The sequence below is a fragment of the Anguilla rostrata genome, chromosome 5 (genome assembly GCF_018555375.3).
Source record: "Anguilla rostrata isolate EN2019 chromosome 5, ASM1855537v3, whole genome shotgun sequence".
NCBI classification, from domain to species: Eukaryota; Metazoa; Chordata; class Actinopteri; order Anguilliformes; family Anguillidae; genus Anguilla; species Anguilla rostrata.
Window position 1 is genome coordinate 28,301,400 of NC_057937.1, and position 27,683 is coordinate 28,329,082.

The 27,683-nt window shown below is 36.6% G+C and overlaps 1 protein-coding gene across 5 annotated transcripts in view; it reads left to right on the forward strand.

The window, feature by feature from the left end:
- luzp2 (leucine zipper protein 2) overlaps positions 1–27,683 on the forward strand; it is a 327,898-nt gene that overhangs the window by 292,707 nt on the left and 7,508 nt on the right. For 3 of the 5 annotated variants that reach the window (XM_064335713.1, XM_064335712.1, XM_064335711.1), the window contains 2 exons: positions 6,603–6,707; positions 18,109–18,189. In XM_064335713.1, the coding sequence (XP_064191783.1) occupies positions 6,603–6,707; positions 18,109–18,189 (186 nt within the window). The remainder of the gene's footprint in view (positions 1–6,602; positions 6,708–18,108; positions 18,190–27,683) is intronic. The other 2 variants (XM_064335715.1, XM_064335714.1) reach the window with 1 other exon arrangement.

Sequence of the window (27,683 nt, forward strand, 5' to 3'; positions counted from 1 at the left end):
ACTGTTGGGATGGTGTTCTTTGGCTTGCAAGCTTCATCCTTTTTCCTCCAAACATAACGATGGTCATTATGGCTAAACAGTTCAATTTTTGTTTCATCAGACCAGAGGACATTTCTCCAAAGATCTTTATCCCCATGTGCAGTTGCAAACTGTCGTCTGGCTTTTTTAAGGCGGTTTTGGAGTAGTGGCTTCTTCCTTGCTGAGCTGCCTTTCAGGTTATGTATGACTCGTTTTACTGTGGATATAGATATTTTGTACCTGTTCCCTCCAGCATCTTCACAAGATCCTTTGCTGTTGTTCTGTGATTGATTTGCACTTTTCGCACCAAAGCACGCTCATCTCTAGGAGACAGAACGCGTCTCCTTCTTGAGCGGTATGACAGCTGTGTGGTCCCATGGTGTTTATACTTGTGTACTGTTATTTGTACAGATGAACGTGGTACCTTCAGGCATTTGGAAATTGCTCCCAAGGATGAACCAGACTTGTGGAGGTCCACAATTTTCTTTCTGAGGTCTTGGCTGATTTCTTTTGATTTCCCCATGATGTCAAGCAAACAGGCACTGAGTTTGATGATAGGCCTTAAAATACATCCACAGGTACACCTCCAGTTGACTCAAATAATGTCAATTAGCCTATCAGAAGTTTCTAAAGCCATGACATCATTTTCTGGAATTTTCCATCTGTTTAAAGGCACAGTCAACTTAGTGTATGTAAACTTCTGACCCACTGGAATTGTGATTGTGTCATGCACAAAGTAGATCTCCTAACTGACTTGCCAACACTATAGTTTGCTAACATGAAATCTGTGGAGTGGTTAAAAATGAGTTTTAATGACTTCAACCTAAGTGTATGTAAACTTCCGACTTCATCTGTATATATATATATATATATATTTTTAAATTATTATTATTATTATTTTTTTTTATTTAATTTTATTGATTTATTTATTTATTTTTCAGTTATTTTACTTTTACTTTACCAGTCAAGTCAATTAAGAATAGAATCTCGGCAGTCTGGCAAGAGTCAAAAGAGTTGGGGGGTGATGGTGTTGGTAGAAAAGAGTAAAATAAAAGAGATAAGTAAGCAAAATAAGGACAAACAGAACAACAACAGACAATACAGAAATATAATTCAGTACTATACTTTAGTATTTTTTAGCTTTTAGTCTTCAATAGTCTGATTTTCTTGCCATACTGAGATATGATATTGGGATGGCAGGTATGCCATCCCGCCAAGTTACGCCTTGGCGGGGGCATGCCCCATACCTATACAGCACCAAGGGTTTGGAACTTTTCAGGGTTCCCCACAGAAATAACCACAACAGCCACAGACACTCAGCCCTTAAAAACATTAAATTCTGTACATTCTGACCCAATTTCAACAGACAGAATTCATAAACAACTTCACATGTCCACACAATAAAGCCCCAAACTAAGGGGATTTTGTGTTTTTTTCTTCTTCTTCTTCTTCTTCTTCTTCTTCTTCTTCTCATTCTTATTTTTCCTGCCGCCTATCCCACTAACAACATGTCTCCCCATTGAACATTTCACTGATACCAGCCAAATCTTCACCTACATGACCCAATCAAAAACGTGCATACACACGCAAAATACCCATACCTTTTTACTCTGAAACATTTCCAGTTTAAACAGCTAGTCTGCCTGTGGCCTAATGGGCAAGGTTACAGTCTTGGGAACAGGGGGTCGTAGGTTCAAGCCCAGCTAGGAACACGTTTCTTTAACCTGCTTCGACCCTCACTAATAATTGTCTACTACTTATCAATTATTGCTTTTGCACCATATCTACCCACCGTTCACCGTTCAGTTATTAACCGGCTACAATATTGCTAAGCCATATGGATTCAACGGGAGCTCTTCTGTGCTTACTGGCCTGTGTTCTTCTTTAAAACCACCGGCAGGTTTTCTAATGATATTTCACGCATTGCATAGCTATGGCATGGTGCTGCACTAACGAAGTCACAAACCTCCAGTTTAAGGCTTGAATCCCGCCTCGCCCTCAGGCAGATCATTTCCTCTTTTACACTAACGTTTTCTTACGCTTATATTTTCTTTACCAAAACTCACTCACGGCCACCCATATGCATTTCATGATGGCAAATGTATTCCTTTTATTAAAAAGTTACACCAGTTCACCACTGTGCCATTTCTACTAACTATATTTCTTCACTTGGCTACCATACAAAACCTTCTTATCAGCAAACGCCACGTTTCTAGATTCATGTTACCTCGCCCTGTTCTCTATCTAGCCACATACAAACAATTACTACGTATGTACATTCTGCAACTCCGCATCAAAACATTACATTTAAAATCATGATTCACTCATAAATATAACCACTAGCACTGAACATGAGAAAAACACATTAGTGCAATAGATTGCACACATTATTTAACCCTCCACTTCAACAACTAATGTTTAATACAGACTGTTATATATACCGTTTGATAAGGAAACTAAGCTCGCTCATGGTCACTTCATTTACTTCGCACTATAGTCTGTGATCATGTCAACCTTCACCTACATGCCCATTCTGCTAAAAACATATTGTTTCAACTACGAAATTTCATCATTTCGCCTAATTTATCTCACACTGTTGTTATTTTCTCATATGCAAAGCCTGCTGGGATATATGCGTCTGCTCCTATTCTCCACTATCAACTTTTCCGGTTCTAGCTTAACAAAACAGCAAAGAGGATTCCTACCTGCAGAAAAGCCTATCAAAATGCCTTATAAACCTTACAAACACTAAAAGTGCATCTTCACGAAATAACAGACAACGGAGCAGGACAGAAGGGTACACAAGTTGCGACCTAGGCAGTTTTAATTCTACGGGCTTGCTGATTCTTTTGTCAATCAAGGCTCGTTGAATGGCCGTCAAATCCGTGAGTAGCCTACATACACTGGCCATATTTCACCTTTTCTGATGCGTTTACAATTACGCACCATTTGTCACAGCCACTGTTTTACATATATAGCAAACCGAAACTGCTAAACGTACTCGCTCATCAGACTGTACAAATTCACACAAGGATAGCCATAATCCACAACCGTTTCTTACAGGGTCACTTCGCATTTCTCACTCTCGTAATAAAACGCTTTGCAAAAAGAAATGATATCTCATAAAAAACATGTTTTCAACGTACAAAAATGCCAAGTTACTCACACATACAAGACATACACCGTCAATAACTCATTCATTCAGACTGCCAAAATCCAGGCCTGCCATTAAAAGTATTGATATCAAAATGACGCCAAGTTACGGTACTACAAACAATATAGGCTATCTTGCCTCACCAAAATTTAATAACCTGTATTCCAAAGCAATGCTACCCAATATTTCCTCAATTCTTTCAAGTCACTTGGCCCTTTGTGTATATAAGCGTGCAGTACATGGACAGGCCAAACATATGTGTGGAGCTCTATCAACCAGCTCACAAATGTATTTAAGGAATCGTTCACATTCAGTTTAATTGTATCTTTTTGTCTGGTATGTGGGGCATTTGGAGGTTTGTTGTTTAAAGCAGGAAAATACACGAGACATTTATAAACAATATAAACATAAATATCAATTTTTATATTCAGTAGTACTTCTTCCCGTTAGTGCAGCTGTCGCAGGTTACATGTGGCATAGGAAAGAGTTCCAACCAAAAATTCAGATTAGACCTTTTTTTTTTAATAAATCATTTTGTAGACTCACATACAGCATCTGGAGGTATACAGTGGAATTGCTGTAGAAGTTGATTTGATGTTCCTTGAAGTATATTGTCTTGCTAACAAACTCCTTATTGCCCATATACCACCTATTGCAAGGCTGGCAGGTTGTCTGAAACTTCTGTAATAAATATTTGAAATGTCCTTGCCCAATTGAAAATACTCATCAAATCCTGAAATAATATCAATAAAACCCCAGAAAGTAAATAAGTCTGTCAGGATTTTTGATCCAAGCAAGTCTCAATTTCATTGTGACAGCCCTCCCCCTAGACTCAATTTCAGGTTTCAACAGAAAGTTTAAATCCAATTTGGGCAATTGCAAATTATTTGTATAAAAGAAAAGCCATAGAGGATTTCAACTGGGAAAATTCTAGGATACATTTAAAATTATCCAAAAAGTATAAGGAAACCTATCCATTCCATCCAACTTTGTCAATGCATAAAAATGCAGCTTTTCATATGCACGTTTTCACCAAGCATCATCTGTGAATGACAACAGAGACTGCATGGCCAGAAATTAATATGGGAAGAAATTAGTGCCATCTGAAATTTAATTTGAATGGCATAACTTGAATTTGTATTGCAATTATTTGAATTTATAATGTTTAAACTGAACTTTTACATTTGTATTTCACTATTTGAAATTGAATGGAATGGTCTGAAATTGAATCCAGTCTTCGTTTCATTACATCTTTCATTGGATAAATTTCAAGTTAAAAATACAAGTTCAATATTCTTTCGATTCAATTTCTGATATCTATAACACAGATTTGGGTACTTAAAAACCCATTCCGACTGCAGCTGTTAGCACCTCAAGCGGCAGCCATATTTTTTCTGTCGTTCTTTTGTATTTCTCTGGCATTTGGAGCAAATAACAGGGCTTGATGCCAACATTTTTCAAATATGGATAGCCAGATAGTCTACCTGTGAGTTTGTTATGTAAAGATCTGTAGAGCTAGCCATGATTAGGCTTCTGGTTTTAGGGTGTCTGTGTGTATTTGCAACTCTTTCTACCAAAAAAGTTATTCTTGCCTTGTTTAAAAGATTAGAATTCTGACCACAGGTGATGCTTCATGCTACATTTATGGAATAGCCAATTCTGAGCATAAGAAGAAAAAATAACAACACCTGTACAACATTTAAAAATATTGTATCTAAATTATTCAACTGTCACTTGTGCACATTTGGACTGTCACATTGCTGCCAATACACATTGCTGCCAAAAGTCTGTGCTTAATTAATAGGAATTACTTTACCAACATAGAGGAGTAGAGTGCTGCAATTGAGAACCTGGCTTGCCAAAAAGGCTACCAACCTCTTTCTGACAGAGAACTGAAGTACAGGTGAGAAAACAAGAGGAAACAAACTGGTGACCCAACTTAAGAGCACAAGGCAAAACCCGATGTAGTGTAACGTTTCCTTGAATAAAAAATATGACGCAATAAAGCATTAGTCTGAATCATATTTTAAATAAAATACCATAATGAGAAAGCCAGATTTAATGTTAGCTGTATATATACTGTCGGGCAAGGATTAATTAAGAATATGTTTATTCCTGAATCCAGCGATTCCAACAGTCAATGCCCTTGTTAAACTGTTCAGCACTCTGAATACTGAACCAAGTGATATTGCATGCTAGAACCCCTCACTTAACCTACATGTAAAATATTTTATTAGATTAAATTTAATAATTATGTTTAAAATTAGAATTATCAATTAAATCACCAAATTATTTGATAGGTCAGTCTACAGAAAACTGGTGGAATCAACCAACAAGTCAAAACAAGCTGTATATCAGGTTTTCAGATTAAATAATTGAATTCAATAAGAAGCAGTCAATTAATGAAATATTAATGAATTGAAAACATACATTCTTTATTGAATGCAGGCACACTACTTCCACAACAGAAGACATACAGCAAAACATTAAACAACTAACCTAGAAATACCAGAATATAGAGAGAGAGAGAGACTGATAAGAGAAAGAGAGAGAGAGAAACGGATCGGCCAGACCTTGCCAAAGTATTACCCACTTCCAGTATAAGCGCCACAAGTAAACCAGCTAAAAGCACACAACCAAGGAACCACCACCAAAATAAAAAGAGCAAAACTCTTCTTCTTCCAGGCTCTGACACCAATGCAGCACAACACCCTTTTTCCTGTGGAAATCTTAAATACCTTACCCAGCAGGGCTTGAGGATGTTTTGCCCTGATTGGGTTATGCTGAGTTAACGTGTAGGATAGAAGGGAAGGGGGGTCAGACTAATTTATGACAAGGACTGGCCTACCTAAAGATTCCATTCAAGCTTAGAGGACATCGGAAAGGGAAATGTTAGGCATGTAGGGTCTCCGACCCCTAATATGGTGTCCTGTGTCATTTGGTTTGTCTCTTCGGAGGGGGTGAGACCCATAGATTGTCTGCCTAGATTAGGGTATCAGTGGATTTTATATTGCCCCAATCACATTTGCTTTGATACTTGTGAGGGGGAGGCCAGGCCACATTCTTATTCACTGATTCCCTCTCTAAGGCCAAAATCTAAACACTACATATCCTACAATACAAACTGTTCTGCAACCATGAAAATGAAAATGAAGTGTTTACTGATACTGTAATTACTTGCTATAATGTAATAATGCAGATAATGCAAATATAATTGACATTCAGTGTTGAATCAATTAAAATTTTAACCTGTAGTCAATTAGAAATTTACAGCTATGCTTGCTCTACTGTGATTGAACTCAGATAAAATACTGGCATTATTATGTGATGAAAAACACAATATCACATGACATCCAGCTGGTGATGACTTTCCATACAGAACTTTATGTATTTTTGGATCCAATTAAAGTACTTACCTTATTATTTACAGGATATCCCTAAAATACTAAGGATTGTTACAACAAATAAAACACCATTGAACGTACAGCCCAAGAAGACAGAAAACACAGAGCTCAAGGACTGCCAAACAGAAAAGGTAAGGCTCATGGAAAATTCAACTCTCACGGTCAAATCTAGACCCTCTTATTCCTATTAATTGGGTGCTAAAAGCTATATTATCAGAAATTGAAAACTGTGATTCTAAAGATTTTCTGTAGTTGTTCCATAAAGCTACTTCAAGTGGTGGGCTTGTGAATGTTTTCCATCGCAGTGTATTATGGGAAGTGAATGAACTTGTTTGAGCTAAAACTATTCTAGAAAAGAGGAAACGGATGCAGCAAGCCAGAACAAATCACAATCTGTGATGGTGGTCTCACTGTCCTACTGAAAAAACATTCCAGAACAGAAATTCATTTTTGCACCATTTTTAATTTTGTGCTGATCATTGATAGCAAAGGTGCCATTTCATTCAGAGGCTAAACATTGAAACTGACTGTAAAGAAAATAAAAGGTATGCTTATCTGTCAAAAATATTTTTAACTCACAAAAGTTACAAGTGTGACAAATAGATCAAGGTATTGCTTATTAGTGTATTCAGGAGTAAAGATGCTACTTTTGATTTTGTGAATCTCACAGACCCTGACATTAATGAGTTCCTTCACCACACTGTCAATAACAGCAATAAACAAGCTGGCAGACAGAATAACTCTTGCTTTAGTATAGCTGTCATGTTCCATTACTGCAAGCCTTGCACTCATGTGAAATGCCAGTGAATTCCTTTGAACACAAAGTGAGCGTCATTGTTCCTGTAATGTGTGTCTAAACACGTAGTTTGCAACGTTCAAGAAAAACACGTTTTCAACATACAAAAATGGCAAGTTACTCACACATACAAACCACTATAAGTCACTAACACTTTCAAAATCTAGGTCTCCCATTAAAAGTACTGATATCAAAATTATGCCAAGTTACAATAAACAATATTGGCTACCTTGGCTAACACAAATTAAACATACTGTATTCAAAAGCAATGCTGCTACCCAATACTTCCTAAATTCTTTCAAGTACACTTGGCCCTGTGTTCTCTCCTCTTACCATCTGAACACATTCTGGTTGTAAGGAATAGGCCAAGTGGTGAAAGGAGTCACGGAGGCAGTTGTCATCAGCTGGTGTTTTGTTTTATTGTTTTTTTTTCCACCAGTCAAAAGGTTGCAGCATATGCGGACAAAAAGAAAAAAAAATGGAAAATGTAAAAAAAAAAAATGTATTTGAAGAAAAAGAAATACAAGGCTACTCAAATCAACTTAAGGAAACTTAACTTTTCAAAACAAAGAAAAAACAAACCAAAAGCTAGGCCCTTGACTATTGGGCCCTAGCACTTGCTGCTTCAAGCAAGTTCCAGGCAGCACTAACCAACAGGATCTTCTATCCCAGGCTTTGAACTGGCAGCTCCTCCTACAGAGACAAGCCATAGTTAACATACAATCAATCAATACAGCCAGACATTATTCCCATGGATAAATAATACTGGAGAAGGAGAGATTTTTATATCCATACTGACATATAAATACTAACAATAAACATTGATTAGGGTACTTTAAAAGCCTATTGCCTCTTAACTTCTTAAACCCCCCTCTGTACTCTACCGCACATGGTACAGTCTGGGTCTCCCCTCTAGAAAATGTTTTGGAATCTTTCAGTTCCTGTTTGGCAGTCGGTGCTCCTACGTGGGGTAATCACCAGTGCAGGAGAGCACAGAGACCAACACCTGGTAATTTGTATCGGTATCGGTAAATGGTGTTAGTATGCATACTATGAATGATAAACAATGAACTGGCCTAAGCTAATGTTTGGCTAGCTTAAGCCTCAACACATGTGGTGACCAGGGCTGTATTAGGCAGACCCTGTTAGGGGTGCAATAATGATGTTAGCTTAGCCACTACACAAGTATCAACAATTCTTTATGCCGGCAAGATGGTATTATAAATAAAATTGAGTGCTACTGTGGTGTGTGTATGGCCAGTGTGCATCTTGCTTATAGGGCATGGGATAGCCCCCTTGACACTGGTCATTCAAACTTTTAAGTGTCACGTCAAAGTGTCACATAAAAAAATGGTTGACTATGAGAAGTATGCGTACACATACATACATGCAAACACACATACTGTGTGTGTGTGTGTTTGTGTGTGTGTGTTTGCCAATTATCAATGTATTTTGCTGTTTTACACAATTTGGAATGTCAAAATTGTACTTGATAGTTGAACACAATTCTCCTCTGTCAGTTCAGTAGAGCACAGACAAGTATGCAGCCTCTTCCGAAATATCTGATGTGACGTTTCTATGTATTTTCACTTCGCAGCCCACCATTCACCCCTAAAACATTTCATTTGAGGCTTCAGCAGGCAGACTGTGGGCATGCTGTTGACTAGAGAGGGTCGCTGGTTTTGCAAGTAAACATGGAAGTCTTCCAGATGAAAATCCCTGCTGGGTCCTATTGGTACCCTGTGGGGCTACTGGGCACAGCCAGCATGGTCTGGATTCAATACCAGGGCTTGGGGACCCTCCACACTCTACAACAGTGCATTTGAAGGATAAGGAATCCAGCAGTTGTGCATGTCATATGATGGTCTACATTTGATATCAGACCATGGGACCCATCCACACAATGGAAGTGTAGTATGAGCCACCCAGCAAACAAAGACGTGTGTATAAAAGGGTTTATGCATAAAAGGTTGTTTTAACAGAAATTATTGAGCCAAAATAGCTTTCGCATGTGAATGAAATGTGTGAAAAGTGTAAGTGTGTTTTTGTTGTGCATGGCACTGCAAGGAATTGAAATATTAGCCAGCTGAAATTATAGGATTGCAGGCCAATAGGATTACTGAAAGCAAATAAGCGAATTGTGGCTTCAACAGTTTAATTGACACTCTGCAAATGTAAGATAAAAATGTGGTGAAAGAAAAATCTTGTTAATACAATTTTTAGATGAGCATAAATGGCACCCTCCAGGCATGTGGTCACTTTTGAGCCTGGCACACCACCTTGGAAGTGTAACATATCTTGTCAACCTAAAGGAATAATTCTTAATTAAGTGTCAAAACTATGGAATGCTTATAGGTGCAAAGCAGAAAAGTGAGGTTACTGGAAGGATGGAGTTCCTTGGAAAGTGGCTATCAATAACCTTTATTAGAAATGCAGGGGTAGAACACCTGAAAGAGATACTGTTATAGCTTAATGCTGTAGCAAAAGTCATCCATGAATGAAAATGTGTCAGAAAGTTTTATTGTTTATTAATGCTTTATTGTTTATTAATAGGCTATGCAATTTTGTAAGTTGGCTTGGGGGAAATCTGGCAGCGAAGGACAAATAATTGTTTTGTTAGTAGTTCAGAGGAAATGAATCTGTATCCTGACAATTTAATTAAAGAGTCAGTCAAACATAGAATATTTCTCATTTCATGCAAATCAAGGCATATAATGACAGTCCAAAAGAGCTTCAAATACATGTATTAGAAATTTTGAGTCAGTGAGATCACAAGAAAATCAAAGTGTATAAACTTGAAAAGAAATTACTGTATTGTTTTCTCCTTATTTAGAGCCTTCAACATAAATTTAACTAGTTAGTAACGAGCAGTGGGAACGAGTGCTCGACTAGTATGCAAAGAGCTTTGGTGACTTCTTTGTAGTTTTCCTAGAATACCTCAGATGCAGGTTGAGGCCCAAGACTCATTAAGCAAGGCTAATGCAACCAGACAGGAATAATTTATTATGCATATTCGATTAATCCTTTTGGGTATTTGAGCATCAAGTCACAAGTTACATTGTGTTTTGGTGCAGTGTAATTTAGGGAATGATGAAAAAAGCGTGTTGAATCCATGCTTGAATCTCAAGTTGAGAATGCATTATGCCCAGATATAAACAATGTGTCCTCTCTCCCATATACCTAATCTTAGTTATATTGCCAGAAATCATACCCAGCCACACTGAATATGATTTATGTTTGTCTTATATTCAGAAAATGCATAATTATTATGGTGATGTCAGGGGGGATACTGAGTAGTTTTGATTTTCTGCATTTTTAAGTTAATTTTTGAAGAATGAAGGTTTAAGGATCTCGTGTATATACTGGTTTATTTAAAAGTTATTTTTATAAAGTGGAAAAATATTTGTAAGATGGAAAAATAAATGGAAAGAAATCACAGCTTTTGAAATAAAAAGTCACACGGCCAAGTTGCATGGATTAATTTAGTGATACAAATGACAACATTACTTTAGAATATATTTATTTTACTTCTGTAAAACATTGGTGGCTATGTCAATAACTGATGTCTATGGCAAGAGAGAAAATGTACTTTTTACATTTTTGATTAGGATAAGATTTCAAATACATTAGTATTGAAAGCATTTGGAAGAAAAATAAAATAGAAAAACACACCGTACTTCATATTCATATTTATAAAATAGTCAAATCACTGTTTATTAATATTGCTCATTTTACAAAGCATCTGCCACAATATGCTGTAAATGCAGGCAGCAGTGGCAAGGAAAAATCTCATTTGGTGGCATAAAGAAAGAATCCTTGGGAAGGACCAGACTCAATTAAGGGAACCCATCTTACTTTCTTCAGCTCAGGGCTTTCTAGAGGCTTCCCCCAATTTTCCTTTACCTAAATGACATGGTGTAGTCATGTCTGTTGGTGTACTTATAATGGACCACAGGTCCATATGGCAAGACCATTTAAATAATAAAATGTAGTGAACTAAGGCATTTCTGAAGCTAATGTCCTTCAGCCCCTAAGCAATGAGATGTATGTTTCGGAGCTTTGGTGGCAGAATTCCAGTCACCCTTCACAGTTGTTTTCAAATTAATTACTATTTTATTTTTTCTGTGCATCAATAAGCCCACACAAAAGCCCAGATGTCTGAAAATCCAGACACTGAACCCAGGAGGCTTTATTGCAAGTTACTATTGTATTATGGTTGACTAATTATAATGTTTCAATGTGTAAGACGCATGTGTTAGTTAGTGGAAGACATAATAATATTAAAATGATATATGAAGATCCTATTCACCCATTTTACGCTGTAAACATTGGCCCTGTTTGGAAGGCTGCATGTCCTATTAGCATCCAGGACAAGAGCCAGTAACCCTTTGTTGACAGCATGGAAAATATGCAGCCCCATAATATTATATGGCTGCACAATTCTCTTGTTTTGGCAAGATGTTCCACAGTAGTAGGGATCTGTTGGAAGATAAATTGTCACTAGTTAAGTTATTTGAAAGTCTCAGGGCCACACACTATGTGTAGAGAATACAAGTGTCTTTGTATGCTTCTATGGTAGAAGCATGTCTGACAAATACACTGGAGTCAAAGCAAAGCCTTTAATGTCAGGAGCAGAACCTTAAAATGAACCCTGCACTTCATGGATGTGACACTATCATTGAGATAATATGCATAATTAGAACTAAAAAGTTAATCAAATCATTACTAATAGAGTTAGTCACATTGCTTTCTGATTATTTGGTCAGTTTGTCTACGACGTCAAATAGAAATCTTCAGGAATCTTTTTTTAGGGTAGGGGCCTAATTTAATGGCAGAAGATATGCTTCCATATAAGCAGAAATACCTGCAATTTATTTGAGTGGTATCTTTGCACCAATCAATTTTTTGTTGACTGTTTCAAGTAAATTATAAAAAAAGAGAAGCAAAGTTCTTTTTGATGACATTGATTTCAATTATGATGGTGTCAGGGAAGTGAGATTTAATTTAAAGTGTGACCATTTCCAAATCCATCGGGTTCAACAGTGAACACCTTTGTTCAATGTCTGGCACTCTGAATACAGAACACAAGTGTATCAACAGTTAAAACTCCTCATTTATCCACAGTATAAAACTTTTTTTTTTTACATTTCATTTGTTAATTATTAGCAAATATATCAATTATCTTTTAAATTGTCAATTTTATTGATAGGCAGAGCAACCTGTTGAATCAATCTTTATTAAAATATACAACTCTCAACCAGATTAAAATGAAGAGATTTAATATGTTATTAAAAGTATTCAATGTCTAATCTAAAGACGAAGGTTCAACTATCTTAACAAACAATGAATGTTATAGTCACAAAAGAAATGAATGAAATACACCAAATCAAAGAAAAGGCCAAGTCCAAAAACCAAAAAGACAGCAGAATATTCCAAATAGCTGGGTATGAAATTTAAAAATGCCAGATATCAGGTGCCATGCAAGACTGCACACCAAACGCCTGACCAAGATGAAGGATTTCCAGAAGCCAACTCCTAAGGCCCACATTTTATGTAGCTGAAAGAGGGAGAGAGACAACACCTTTACTCCTGGCCCATGCATACTTAATGAATGATCACGGGTGGATGCTTGGCATGACTGGGTGAGGCCCAAGGTGTGGAGTGGGGGTTAAACAAGGACTGGCTTAAGTGGACAAATTTACTTATTAAAGCTGCTTATTGATGCTATAAGCATTTCTACGTATTAATATTGTTGGAAGCAGGGGTAAACACTATTTTTATCAGAAGATTCGGTTTTACCCTCTTTCTAAGGTGATCAAACATGAATATGTTATTAGGCAGTTCAGCCCAGCTATTTAATACCTGTACAAGAATGGAAATTTACTTCTGTTTCTAAAAACAGAGGTGACGTTTGCATGCAAATAATTGTGAAATCCACCCTTAGATAATCTCCACCTTCAGGCAAAATGTTTTCCATATAAATCACATCATGTTGGTTTCTGCTTGACACTGGAACTGCTTCTAAACATGTAACACCAAACTGGCAGGCCTCAACAACCATTATCTATACAGTACAGATATTAAGACTCTCAACTGATGATTTTTTTGTTGTTGTTCTTTGTGTTGTTCTTTGTCTGGATAAGAGCGTTCTGCCAAATGCCTGTAATGTAATGTAATTTCAATTGAATGTCATAGATTTTTGCAATGTTTAGGACATCTTCCTCAGAGTAGAAAAACACGCTTCAAGGGCTGCACCGGGAGGAATATAAATACCCTCCCATCAATTACACAATGTAAGGTTCATATGTGTAAAGACATGAAAATTACCTGCGTAAATTACCACATACATGCTTTAATTGTAGTAACATGATATATACATTGATAGATTAAAATGGGTTGAGAAAAAAGAAAACCAACAAATGAAAATTTCAATAAAAATAAAAGGAAAAAATGAGCAGATTATAGCCAATGTTCCTTTTTTGGGCTAGTTCCCATGAAGCGCTCGGATAAGGAGTTTTCTACTCTAGCACCTATTCAGTTTTCTTTTTTAGCCAGCTTGAAGTGCGCTGGGAATCTTCTTTTCATATCGGTTCCCTGGACATTCTTGGGTGACATGCAGTGCTTTTTTCCCATTATTGTAGCAATTGTGTTAATTGGAAGGTAACCCATTTCAAACAGTGTCCCTGCCAAATTCTGCACAGTGTGTGAGGGCTTGGTCTCCTGTGACAAAAAGCTAGACAACCCAGAGGTGGCAAATCTCTGAGCACACATTGGAGTCTTCACACAAGTTTGGAGACTCCAAATTCCCTGTTGAAAATCCAGCCGGGGTTCAGTCAGGTGAAACTGCTGATTGCAGTCATTTACACCAGCTCCCAGTGGCAGGGAATGGATCCAGTTGCACTACCGTCGGTGGGTGTCAGCAACAGCAATATGTGATAGAATGTAAAAAAAAATAATACAGAGAATTTAAATAAGGTGACCTATGCATAGACACTAAGGCAAACAAATGTGTGTTATACATTGATTTAGACAGGCTGTGCTACAGATCACAATAAGTACTGAAAGCCTACTTCCAGACATAAGGGTTAAAGTCAGAGTGGACTGAGAAATAGCTTCAGCTCCATTGACTCTGCCTGATGGACATGAATTCAGAGTCATTAAAAACCCACCCATTGGGGATGTCAGGGGAAACTTGACCCTGACCATAATTTCAATTAAATACATGAAAATTATGATCCACACATAATTATTTAACAAGAGCCACTTTAGGAGTGAGGCATCTTAAATTCAATTTCCCTAATTTAAAGAGTGATTCCTTAAGGATTGTACCAGAAACTTGGTGGAATTTAACAGTCATATGGGTTTTTGGTATGAGTACCAAGGCTGGGTCTACTGTCAACATTTATGTGTGGGGCAGACACATTCTTAATATGATGAAACATAGTTTCTGATTGAAGTACACATCAGAGGGTGGGATAAATATCAATTATGTTCTGGATAATGATCTGTCAATCATTATCCATGTAGTGCATGGTGGACTCTGAGGAAATGCACCTTTCCAGCTTCGTGAGGTCTCTCGCTCTTTAGTAGGCCAGGGCTTCCCTAGAAAGCAGATCCAATTATTGACATCTGCTGTAGATCTATTCATTTCTATGAAATGGGAACATTTCCAGATGCTCTGAATTATTCTGAACCAGAGCACATATAATATCTTTTTTTGCCAAATTAAATTTTACTTTCAATGACCTTGGAGTACAGAAATCTGATGTCTGCTGTGTATAACAGTAGGGAATTTATCATGTTTATTCAGCAGCTGTAGGTTTTCTTCAGTGTTGGTATTGCTTGCTCTGGGCATACTTTGCACTATTGCTGATGATGACTCTGTTCTCACAATTTGAAGAGCACTATCCCCTATAACAGGGGTGCCCAATACACAATCAACCAGACCATTGAAGAGGCCATGCTGGTAGATTTGCTGTCATCTAAAAAAATGCATGTGAAAATTCTAAATCTTCCTGTTTTAACCCCTTTTCCCTATGGCTTCTGTCTGACAGACAGGTAGCAAACCAAACGCACACATACTTCTTGTGTAAGTGATGACAAAACTTCAATTTGTATTATATGAAGCATAAACATATTTAACTGTAAACCACAGAATGTGGAACTGTGTGTATATTCAGAAAATACAAACGAGTGCATTTAAAAAAAAAACATTATGTTACAAAGTATTGGAGGTCCATTGCTGCCCTATGCACCAGTCTATAGCAATAGGAGTGAGTAAAAATTAACTTAAGAAAGTGCTCCCCTCTGAGTGAGCGAGTGAATGGGTGACCTCCTGTAACAGAAAATTTCCCAAAAAAAAAAAAAAATCCTGTGGATCACTCACTCAGTAATCATATCAGCCCAGTGGGAACCCTGCAGCCACTCCTGTTTGTGGACAAAGGAAAGACATTCCAATGGCTATGTTAGTGCCTGATACTTGCATGACGTGAAACAATGTTTCATCTGTTAATCAATTTTATTCCTTAGACTTCAAATCTTTCAGTATTGAAAAATAGCTTTTGCAGATGTACATACTTCCAAATATGCTGCACAGCTGAAGAATTTTGGAAAAGCAGCCTCTGGTTGCAGTTTCCAAAAGTCAATGCCCAACTCAGCCCTCTTTGAAAGAAAACATTGATTGGTCTGTGACTTTGTTAGATATCCGTGCAGAAATCATCAGCTGACTTTCATTGGTAACATCTAAAGCCAGTGAGAGAGAAAAAAAACCACACTCATTCAGCTTTGCTTCAACATGTTTCTGAATGCAAGCAATTCTGCGTGTCTCTGTGTGATGAGACAGAGATGAGACAGATTCTGTGATGAGACAGAGAGAATCACAAAATATTTCGTCATGTTTTCATCACTGAAAGCTGTTCCCATTTGAACTGTGCAGCACGATCTCGCTGTGACTTTTTCAGCTTAAGTGATACCAGGTAGGATGCCTTGACACTGGATGTTTGAGCAGTTGTGATATTCATGAAGCATCTGAATCTCTGAATCTTGATTTTTAAGCCTGTGACAAGAGTCCTTGCTTCACCAGTGTATTAGTCGTATTCATTGTACCTGTGGTGGCTGTGGTAGTGTGATAAATTACCTGAAAACATTCCAGGCATTATGGTCTACCTTTGAATTCTGTGAATAGAGATAATCACTTGTTCTGGAAAACTTTTTTTGTAATCCACCTTTCTTTTATCCATTTGCTATGAAACAGATTTTACAGAGTCAACGATAGCTAGCTGCCTTTGTGCTATGGTGATGATTTTCCATTTCCATGCTGACAGGGTGTGCATTTACAGCATCAACTGTGTGACTAGTGCTGACACACTGATCTTAATTTTATTTATTTATTTATAATTTTAACGGAGCAGTGCAGCCCGGATATACCATCAGGTCAACCTGCGTTGCCCATGCCTGGTCTAGATAAACCTCGGTCTCCTGAATCTGATATAATTTCTCAACGTAGCCCTACAGCTCATCTATCTACTATGATAATTGTAATACTTTGCTAAGTGTGACACTGTGCCTTGCTAACACTTTCTACAGATTTGAAGCAGAGCTAATATGAGACATATATTTCACCCACAATAAACCTGTGGTGGATTCCACTATTGATTCGTAAGGTATTGACAGGATAAGTTAACTTTTTGAAACCATATTTGTTTTTTGCCTGTGTAACCTGTGATTTAGATTCTAAGCATGGTTAGGTCGGTAATTGATTTGTTCATGAACTTGGTTGGATAGAAAGAAGCATGGGTGTTTTTCTTGTTTCATGATAGTAAATATCAATGTTTCTGAAAAAGTTAAGGAAGGTTAGATATGAGCTTTCCTTAAACCTTTAACCATGATTGAGTGTATTTCATTCACCCTTGATCTGGCATCACAGTGCGCTGAACAAGCTGCCTCATTGTGTACCAACTTTACTTTGACGGGTCATTTTATTTTATTTTTTGCAGCTTCTTACTACAGTATATGGCCAGACAGTATTTAATTTAAATTGAACAGGAGCTTCAATAACTTGTGACATTGTGGAAGTATTAACAAGCAGAAGAGAATTGTAATAAAATGAAGAATTACAAGAAGTATTATTGTTTTAACATGATGAATGAGCTCATCTGCTAAACTCAGACACATACTGTAAATCATTGTTCAGAATCACAATAAGTTCATTGCCTGTTGCTGCACCTTTATAAATTTGGAATCATCTGTATGCATTGCCACATTGCCTTTTTTAGAACCATGTTAGGCAACTGGTTCTTAAGCAACAGCCATAGTCCAAATGTTTGCTAACGCTGAATAAAACTTGCTGCATCTTCTTGGATAAGGAAATATACTCTGAAGTAACTGCAGATGTCCCAAAGTGTTTAAGGGCTGGCAGTATGTAGTCATTGTCATTATTTCTTAGGGGAAACCCTAATGAATGTCAACCTGTCTTTGTTGTACAGGTATGTCCTGGCAACCAAGTAACATGTTATGAAGTGAAAACTTTCCCTGTAATCCCTGTCTATGTCTCGACAAAATTTTAAATGTGCATGTGTGTGAGTGCGTGTGTGGGTGTGGGGATAGGTTTCATTCTTGAAACTTTTGACATGGTATGTATATTGTAGTGGATGAACTCACACATCACTGTGATTTCAAATAATTGAATTGAAAATATGCTCTGTGATAATTCATATTTGTGGTTCTTCATCTACCAGGTTGGTGAGAACTGTTTCCAAAACCAGACAGAAAGGTTGTCATTTAAGAATAAAATGACTGTGCTGAACTTGCAAAACCAGGTAGGGTTGATAAGTTTATAGTATTTATTTATTTATTTATTTTTAATTTTTTGCAACATGTGTGTACTCATATTACACACATGCATGCATGCACACACACACACAAGGGCTTCCATTTCACTGTGGTAACAAAGAGGTAACATCTGGAAAAATGTATGTGCCATCCATCACCTGTGAGAAAGGAAAATAACTTTAAGAAGAAAAGACAGAGGGTTGTTGACCTTCAGACATCAACAGATTGTTAAACTACCCTCACTGTCAAATAATATAGATTTTCTCATACATACAGTGAGCTCCATAATTTTTCATACAAAGTCATATTTTTGTGATTTCATTTCACAAAATTTGTATTTTAGGTGATTCACAGCAAGCAGTATTCTGGCCATCCTGTTTTTGCATCTTGCAGTGTAGCCTGGAGGAACTGGAGGAAGCAGGATTTATAAGAAGCCTTCGTCAGACACATCTCCGGTCAATAAATCAAATTCTTTCCGAGTCATGTATATTGGGACGATGACAATAATCCAATTAAATCTCATCTTTGGCCAAACCAAGCTATTAATATAGATCGATTTCAACTGTGCACGTAAACGCACTGACTGTCACATCCATGCCTGCCTCGAGTGTTTCTGATCTGTCGGACAGATGTTTGCGGTTTTTTAGCCATTATGGCGAGAATTCTATGGTCATCACACGTAGAGGTCTTCCTAAGCCTACCAGGCCCTTTGCGATTACTGAGCTCACCAGTGCTCTCTTTCTTTTTAATGATGTTCCAAACTGTTGATTTGGGCAAGTGTTTGTCTCTGACAGTTTTTTTTATTTTTTATTATTATTTTTAAGCCTTGTAATAGCTTCTTTGACTTTCATTTCATTCAATAAAAAGCCTAGAATCAAAACTAGATACTAAAAGCCCTCTTATTTCTGTACTAAGAAAGCAATTGGACACACCTGACTAATCAGAAACACCTATGAAGCCACTTGTCCCAAGCATTATGGTGCCCTAAAATGGTGGGGGGAACTGTGTCTAAAAAGTGCTAAAATATATAAAAATATATTTTAAAAATACCCTTAAATACAATCAGAGAATCTGCACTTAAACCACATGTGAATCGTTTGAATGCAAATCCAAAATTGTGGAGTACAAAACCAAATCAGGAAAAAATATGTCTTTGTGCCAAACATTATGGAGCTCACTGTATACGAACAGATGCATTAATATCATTCCAAAGAAAGGGGCATGGAAATTAAATGAACCTGGTACATATCTCTGTGGAGTTCTTTGCCTTGATTGTTTGCCTGGACTGTAAGTATCTTATTCATTCTCATATGTTGATTCCGCTCTTAGACAGGTGTGAAGACTGTCTCTGCAGGGGAAGCCCTGGCACAGGTGCTTAAACAAAATCAGTTGGGAGATGAAAATTAGCATTTTATGTCTGCTTGAACTTGCAATCGTGATATTTTTAGATAGGACTTCACGTATAGAAAGAACACAATGTGCTCAAAACTGATATTTACACAAATTCAGAGATTATGTAAACAGATTCTCATTTGCATAAGTATTTATTTCACTTCACTAAAAACTAAAATCAGAGGAGGTATATTTTGTAAGCTAAAAAGCTATACTGTTAGTGTCTGTGTGGTATGAACATGGTTTAAATGTGCCTGTCTTCAGGTTTTTAGGTATGGAACTCACTGTCACCACTCAAAGTAGAATCAACAAACCATGAAGGCAGCTTTTGATACAATTTGAAGATAAAGTGGTAGAGAAGAACTGATCAGTGAAAGCCTAAAAGAAAAGAGTGATAAAGTATTTATTTGAGCTTAGTGAATCATGTCATAAAGATGTGTGATATTCTTCCTATCACCCTATAAATCAGTCTGCCCTTCTAAACTGTGTGTCTGGGCATTCAGAAAACTGGGATGTTACTTAGCCGACTGATAAGGTTGTTACTTAGTCAGTAGTGACTTAAGGATTAACAAGGATTCTTTTGTCTTTCCTGAGATTCAGTATGCATACATCATTAATATCCATCAATTGACGCTGGCCTTAATTGCAAGTGAAAAGAAACAAGCCATTTATGAAAAAGTCTTACATAAATTCAACATGTAGTTTGTGATGAAGAAGGTAAATGATGCTTAAGGCAATTGAACGTTTTTTTATGGCCCAATGAAACTGATTTTAAATTTTTGGTCAGTGCCCAATGCAGCATAGGCAAAACCATCTCTAACAAGCATAATGGTATCAGCATTGTGTTATTTTTGGTGAAAGTGTGGAATAGATGGTAAGCAACTCAGAGGATGCAGGTTCAAAACTCAAGTGGAACAGAACTAAAGTAAATATCCAGCTGTATAAATAATGTGTAAAAATTGTGTGAATTTTTCTGGATAGTACAGAAACTTCTTTTGGCATTAAAGAAAAAAAAAACAGCCATAATGCAGTAATGTTACCATTATATCTAGATTGCTACTGTTAATATGCTACTTTTCGTTCTCTTTACTGTCAGAGAAAGTGTAGTGTCTTCCTTTTTAGAGGACATCTTTATGCTTGTAAGATCTTTTAACCTTCATCAGACAATGCGTGCAGTACCTTCAATATCATGTTTTCATGGAGATCAGCAGCTGTACAGAATTAATTTAACATTTCAGCTGACTGCTGTGTACTAAGGTGGATGTGGCAGCACAATAACCTGAAGACACCTGCTTGTCAGTGTGTGAGCTGTCCACTGTGCTCCTGCAGTCACTGACTGAAAAAAGAGCCTTTTAACAAACCAGGGTGATGGCAACCCCAGTGTCTCAAGAAGATGTTACCATCTAGCTTGGAAGAATCATTAAAATGGATTTTGTTGAAAATAGATCTAAAGTACTGGTCTGGTTCTGTCTCTGCTTACCATACTACAGCATGCCAACCAAGAAGCACGTCCTGGTCGATAAAAACGTGTGTACTGGGTTTGTTTAGTTGCTGTCAAAATTCTTTTGATATTTTGAATTTGGTTTGTTGTTACAGTTTGTCTAATGCTCCTATCTTTATATTTTTGAATAGCATTCAGAAATATGATGTTGCCTTTGGATTGCATCATTTTTCACAAAAATAGACTAGACCTTCCATCTTTCTAAAGACAACTGACAGCCAGCATGCAATCATCCTGAGCCAACTTCAGTCGGCAGTAACGTAATCGCTGGAGTCCACCTACAAAGCATCTAAGCATCAAACATGATGCTGCTGCTGTACATTGCTGCATATACTGCAGAGGGGATTAAAAAAGGAAAACAAGTGTAAGGTGAGGTAAAATATTTACTTTTCAAGAAGTACTAGAGGAGCTGGAGAGGAATAAAAGCAATAGTTGTGAAATCTTTCCCTTTGAACTCATGAGCTGAAATTCCACTGAACTGCCTTTGTATATTATATATTGTATATATTTATGAACTTGTATTAGTATTTTACTACTCTTTCAAGGTTTTGGCTCACAAAAAAGTTTTATTATTACAGTTTTGTTCTATTTTTATGTTTATTTAGCTTCTAAATATGGCATATGGAGAGTTCCACTGTTATACATTAAACCTTGACATGGAAACTTGGGTTTTCTTGTATTACTCCCTTATGATCTTATTTTCCTTCTTCCTTATCCCTTTATTTGTCTCCAGAACAGCAACTATTAATTGCCCATTAGTCCATATCTATTTCAACCAAACCACTTCAATACTTCAACCAATCCATAACTAAATGCAGAACATGTAGTTCATTACCTCATAGATTGCATATGCTCTCTTCGTTATGTACTTGTACTTCAGTGACATTTTAAACAGAGTAAGCTTTCCTATACAGTTAAATAGTGTTTATAGTATTTAACGTTCATTTTCATTTAGTGTTCAATCATTTTTTTAACTGTTGTTGTTAGTATATCATTTCCGGTGCATTTTAGCTACCTTGCTATTCAGCTAGTTTAGTTGCCAGTAACAGCTGCTCTCTCTCTGGCTCATTTTATGATGCCTGGATTAGCTGCCGAAAATGAGGGTGACTGATGCCATCATCTTGCTAAAGCGAGCAGTAAAGCTCCTTCTTCAATGCTGGTGAAGGGCTTTTAAAATTGTATTTATCAGATACCATGGTATTATAATGCTTCTACATGGTATTTATCAGATACCATGTAGAAGTACATTAATCACACAGAGATTGCCAGATTTAGCTTCTACTGTGACTTCATAACGATGCATTGTAGCACTCTTACAGGGCGTTCACACAGCGAGCAACTCGGTTGATGGGTTGCTCAAGTTTACTAGGGGAGGGGCAGGAGTTTCCCGTTGTATCCTCTTAGCAGTCTCGTGCAACTACATATTATTGAAGAGAAGTGACAGCATCTTCAAAGATGCATATTTTCGATATAGCTATGTATCATCTCGCTTTGTTTCTATAGTTGTAGTGCCTTCGAAAGTATTCAGACCCCTTCACTTTTTCCACATTTTGTTATGTTACAGCCTTATTTTAAAATTTATCTAATTCATTTTTATTCTTGTCAATCTACATTTGTTTAATACAATAAATTCAGTTTACATTTTTAATTCAGTTTACAATTTTTGATAATATTTGTAATATTTTACTCTGGGATGTATTCAACTTTTTACTACAATCAAATATTAAAAGTAATTCAAAATAGCAATTACCGGTTGAATAAAATCGATAAGTGTGATGAATCGAGAACAGTTTTTAAATTAAACCATGACTTCAAAAATCGAAATCGAATCAAATTGTAAGATGACTAAAGATTCCCACCCCTAATTGCTAGTAAATGAGTTTAATACTGCTTACAAGTCAGATTGTTTTTGTGCCCAACAAAAAGCATATTTATATATCACTTCACATGGAAAACCTGCATCAAATTGTTTTGTGGCTCATTAATACTGGTAAACCAAAAATTATTTTCATGTAAATAATTTGGTGCACTTTTTTCTACTAAAGCCAGTTTTTTCACATGCATGATGTACACACTCGCTAGCCATCACTAAAAAGTTTTTCTTGAGATACATCAGCACAATATAGAATCTGAAGAAAAACACATTTTCAACGTAAAAAATGCCAGGTTACTCACACATACAAAGCACTGCCATTAACTCAAACTTGTTATTAATTAAAACTTGCCATTAAAAGTATTGGTATCAAAATTATGTTACAAGTAACAATACTGGCTATCTTATCTCAAACAAATTAAACAAGCAGTATTCCAAAGCAAAGTTACCCAATGTTTCTTTAATTATTTCAAGCAACTTGGCTCTGTGTTTTTTTGGCTGGACCGCAACAGCGGGGCCAGCCCTACAAACGCAAATGTCTGTGACTAACTGAGTGAGTGATAAAGTTACACTGCGCACAGTGTCTGTGACGTCTGGCGGTTCGGTCCAGCCATATACTAGGTTTTAACCTGGTCTTGTTTGTCTTGTAATTATCCAGATAAAACCATGAAGGGGTTTCCATTTCCTTTCAAACTGCATAATTCTGTTCTAATTATTAAGTGCCAGGTCAGTAAAGGGGTGTTCTGGTGCAGCAAAAGGTTCTTGCATCCAGGATGTTGTTTGTTACACTGCAAAATGAATAAAGCTGGTGACGAAAGATCACTGGAAATGATCGATCCTCAAAAATAAGCAATGCTGGAAAAAACAAGTCTGGCAGCACTTCCCTTTAACACTCATCAGCAAAATATTTAAAAATGTGTGCAGTCACAATGTCAGATAATGTTTGTGTAACACTGTTAAACACATGTGAATTATATTACAAGAAAATAATTGAAAACATGAATATGCTCAACAGGCTTGTAATTATTCAAAGGCATCTCATGCGCTCCTGTGCCTCGCACCCTCTACTTTAAAGTATAGGTATAGAATTTTAACCAACATTTAGAAAACTAGTCCCATGAAATTGTCAGGAGTATTGTGAGCATGAAGATGGGAGTGCCAAGTGTTGCCCATCAGGTTGTAATAAACCGAGATAAATAATAAACTAATTAATTTCACAAAATATACTAATGTGTTCCTCTTAAATAACTTATATAATAATAATAATGTGGAAGTCATTAAAAAATGAATTGACTATAACTGGATAAGTTTGTTTCTGATCATAAGCCTCTTATATTTTCAGTATCTGTTTGTAATTCAAAATATTTAACGACAAGCCCTCAATCTTTCCTTGAGTGGATACTCCTTTTGGAGAGCACAAGTTTTGGCAAAGCCATGGTCAACTCCACCTTCAACATTGTTAAAATGTGTCCCCACACCACCATCCCCAAAAACACAAATCTTCCCACACAATCCAATGAGTTCAATTTTGAACAGTCTCATCAGATCATTGGTCTGGCTCTTTTTCAGTTAGTTTCTGACAAATTGAGCGATGAATTATTAAGTATCAGAGAAACATCATTGGAAATAGACACAGATTGTCTTTTGCCAGTTCTAACATAGATCATATAATTGCCACTTGAGCTGTAGGGTATTCAGTGAGATAAACAGACTGTGAATTATTCATTAAAGCATTTCTGTGTTTCTGTGCTGCTTTTTGAGAGCTGAAGAGGTAACACTGCCCATGTGCATATTCCTTTAAATCAAATTTGCTTACCAAGGCAACTCCCATAAAAATGTGTGTGGATGGAATTTTTTAAAGTGCCCAATCTTCCCTTCAGGGAGATATTGTTTTTGTGTAAGTACATGTCTTGGCCAACTTGCAGCAAATCCTTTCAATCAGCACTCTCAAGTTTAAGACCCTTTACCTGCCAAAACCCCCCACCCCCACCCCAAAAAGAAAGCATTCCCCACACACTGGTGGCTTGATTTATCAATCTAAACTCCTCCTTCAGTTTTTGAGGATATTCCTTAGAAGGGCTAGTAATTTTCATTGTAGGACATCTTGAGGTCTCTTGACACATCTTGCCTGGACACTCCTATGCAAGTGCCTCACTGCAGTACTGCTTCTTATGTGAGGAATATTTTTTATAAGATCACAGTTTTCAATCAAGGTTACCTTTTTGCTATAAATCTAAGGCTTTTTATAAATGCTTTTTTTAAAATTTATTGTCAGTGACATAGTTGTGCCATAATATACTGTTACACTTCCCAAGACTGAACAAGATGATTTTTTCAATCCACAGACTGTATTGAAATCGACAGAAAATATACAGAAATTCAGAACAACCCACATGCCTGAAAGCATATTCTACATAACTCAGATAAGCTAAATAGCCCTGAAATATATACAGATACAATTGTATATTCTATGCAAGCGAAACCTATCAATTTTTATATTTGCAATTTTTCCATAAAAACAGTGTGTCCTGCAGACCACTGACTAATCCACAAGGACAAATCACAACCTATATCTCAGAGTTTTGTTGCTTGGCAACCACATTAACTGAGAGGGAAGAGAGATCATGAATTTCTTGAAGAACAAATAAATACAGTAGGCTACTAAATACAATTGTTGAGTATTTATTATTTGTAACTGTAGCACAGTCTCATTGTATTAGTTATGTCTGGAAATGTGTGTTCTGATAAAATTATATACAGTTGATTTCAGTCTTGCATCCAGTATGGTATATTGGTAGCGCTGGCACGGAACATTCATTCTACCTCTGTCAGGAGTCTTGTATCAGAACACATTTACTTCCAGAAATTCTCATCAGTATATATTATAACACCAATTACCAGTGATTTCCACCTTTTTTTAGCATTTCAGTATGGGGTAATCTTTAGCTACGGTTACTGCATCAATTTTGCTGATGTTATGCATCAGGTTAAAAAGTTACAAAAGGAAATGTTGACAAAACATTATATTAATGTAAATGATTAATTCACCACAGAGTCACTGAGATATGGATTTCCAGTTTTCTAATTGAATGTTTGCCCTCTAAAATGCACCAGTCACATTGTGGATGAAATCAATCCAATGCTAATTTGTGACCTGCTTACAAATGATTGCCCATTGTTGTTCGTTTCTGTACAGCAACAGACCATAGTTTTTTGTTTTTGTTTTTTTTTCCAGTGGTGATTTAGTCTGTGTATGTATGGCTAAATTGCAAACAATACAAAACATATTGAACCTGTCTGCATACCAGGCAGATACTGGTGTACTCCATTGCCCAATTTTATTTTTTGTTTGACATTCTGTCCATGTTTACTTTCCATCATCTCTGTGTGTTTGGAAAACAAATTGCTTTTATAGATCATAATGAACCACAAATTGTATTAGTCAAGTGATTGCTCTAACCCCGTGCCTATGGGATTCCACAAGGATTTGATATTTATTATTGATTGTATGTACTGTAAGCCTACAGTTACAGTAATGCTTTCATTATTTTCATTATTGGATAAGAAAGGTAGGATTTTTGCTACTCATTATTATGCTGTCTTTTAGTTTTGTGCATCTTGGAAATACATTGAAATACATGGAAATCCAATGTATATTATAATAAATAATAAAATTTCAGTTCAAGTTTAATTAAATTCCACTTACAGCTGCTTGATTATTATTTACCTATAAAACTCTTTATAGCTAACAGTTTTAACCTGTTCCACAGCAACTTCAGTGGTTGGTGTGGCTAAAGCTGGAACTACTGTTGCTCTGCCATAGACTAATGACTTACTTTCTAAAATGGATAATCATTTAGAACAGTTAGGTATGTGTTTCTCTTTTCTTAAAAAAAAGACCTGTTATGATACTTAATGATTTATGATATGTCAGTGTTAAATAAAGTTTGTGCTTTGAAACAACAACAGTTGCAATGTAAATTGGGCTTGGAAACCTCTTGTTTTAACTACAGTTAAAGTCATGTCCACTTACAGTTACAGTTGAACAGAGACAGATAAACACAGTCTCATCTCTGCTCATCCCTACTAATAACTCATGAAAATTAATCAGTGCAGTTTGCCACAGATTGATAAAATGTCATAAGCTTTGGCAGCTATGTTGGGGCGGGGGATGCGGTTAGGATCATTCCAAGGACCCTGACTGACAGGGTCCCTAAAGAAACTGTGCTCTAGTTCTGCAGGGATGGGATGGCCTGGGGTAGTGATGCTGAATGTGAGATTTATTCACAGTGCTCAAAATCCCTGGCGGTGTCCCTGGTCAGCCTTCCAGAGGAGGTGGGATAGGAAGTGTATAAAATGAATGAGAGATAAGAGTAACTTGCTTTGGCTAATGGCATATGCCAAGATGGCTAAATTGTAAATTGTTCATATTCTTTCATGAAGAAAAATTTCTAGAAGAGACCATCAAGCTATTTTTATTTTCCCAGTGATTACCATAAAGTATATTCTGAAATGCAATTGAATTAAGGACACATTTTGACTGAGCAGCCTATTTTAAGATAAGACTACTGTTATATAAGTAATTTCAAATTATTAAAATTTCTGTAGTGTGTTTCAAAGTTACAACATTTCTAAATTCTGAATGACCACAATTCCTGATATAGGCAGTAGAAAAATAAATTAATAAAGAACCCTATAAGCCTCCACCCCCCTAC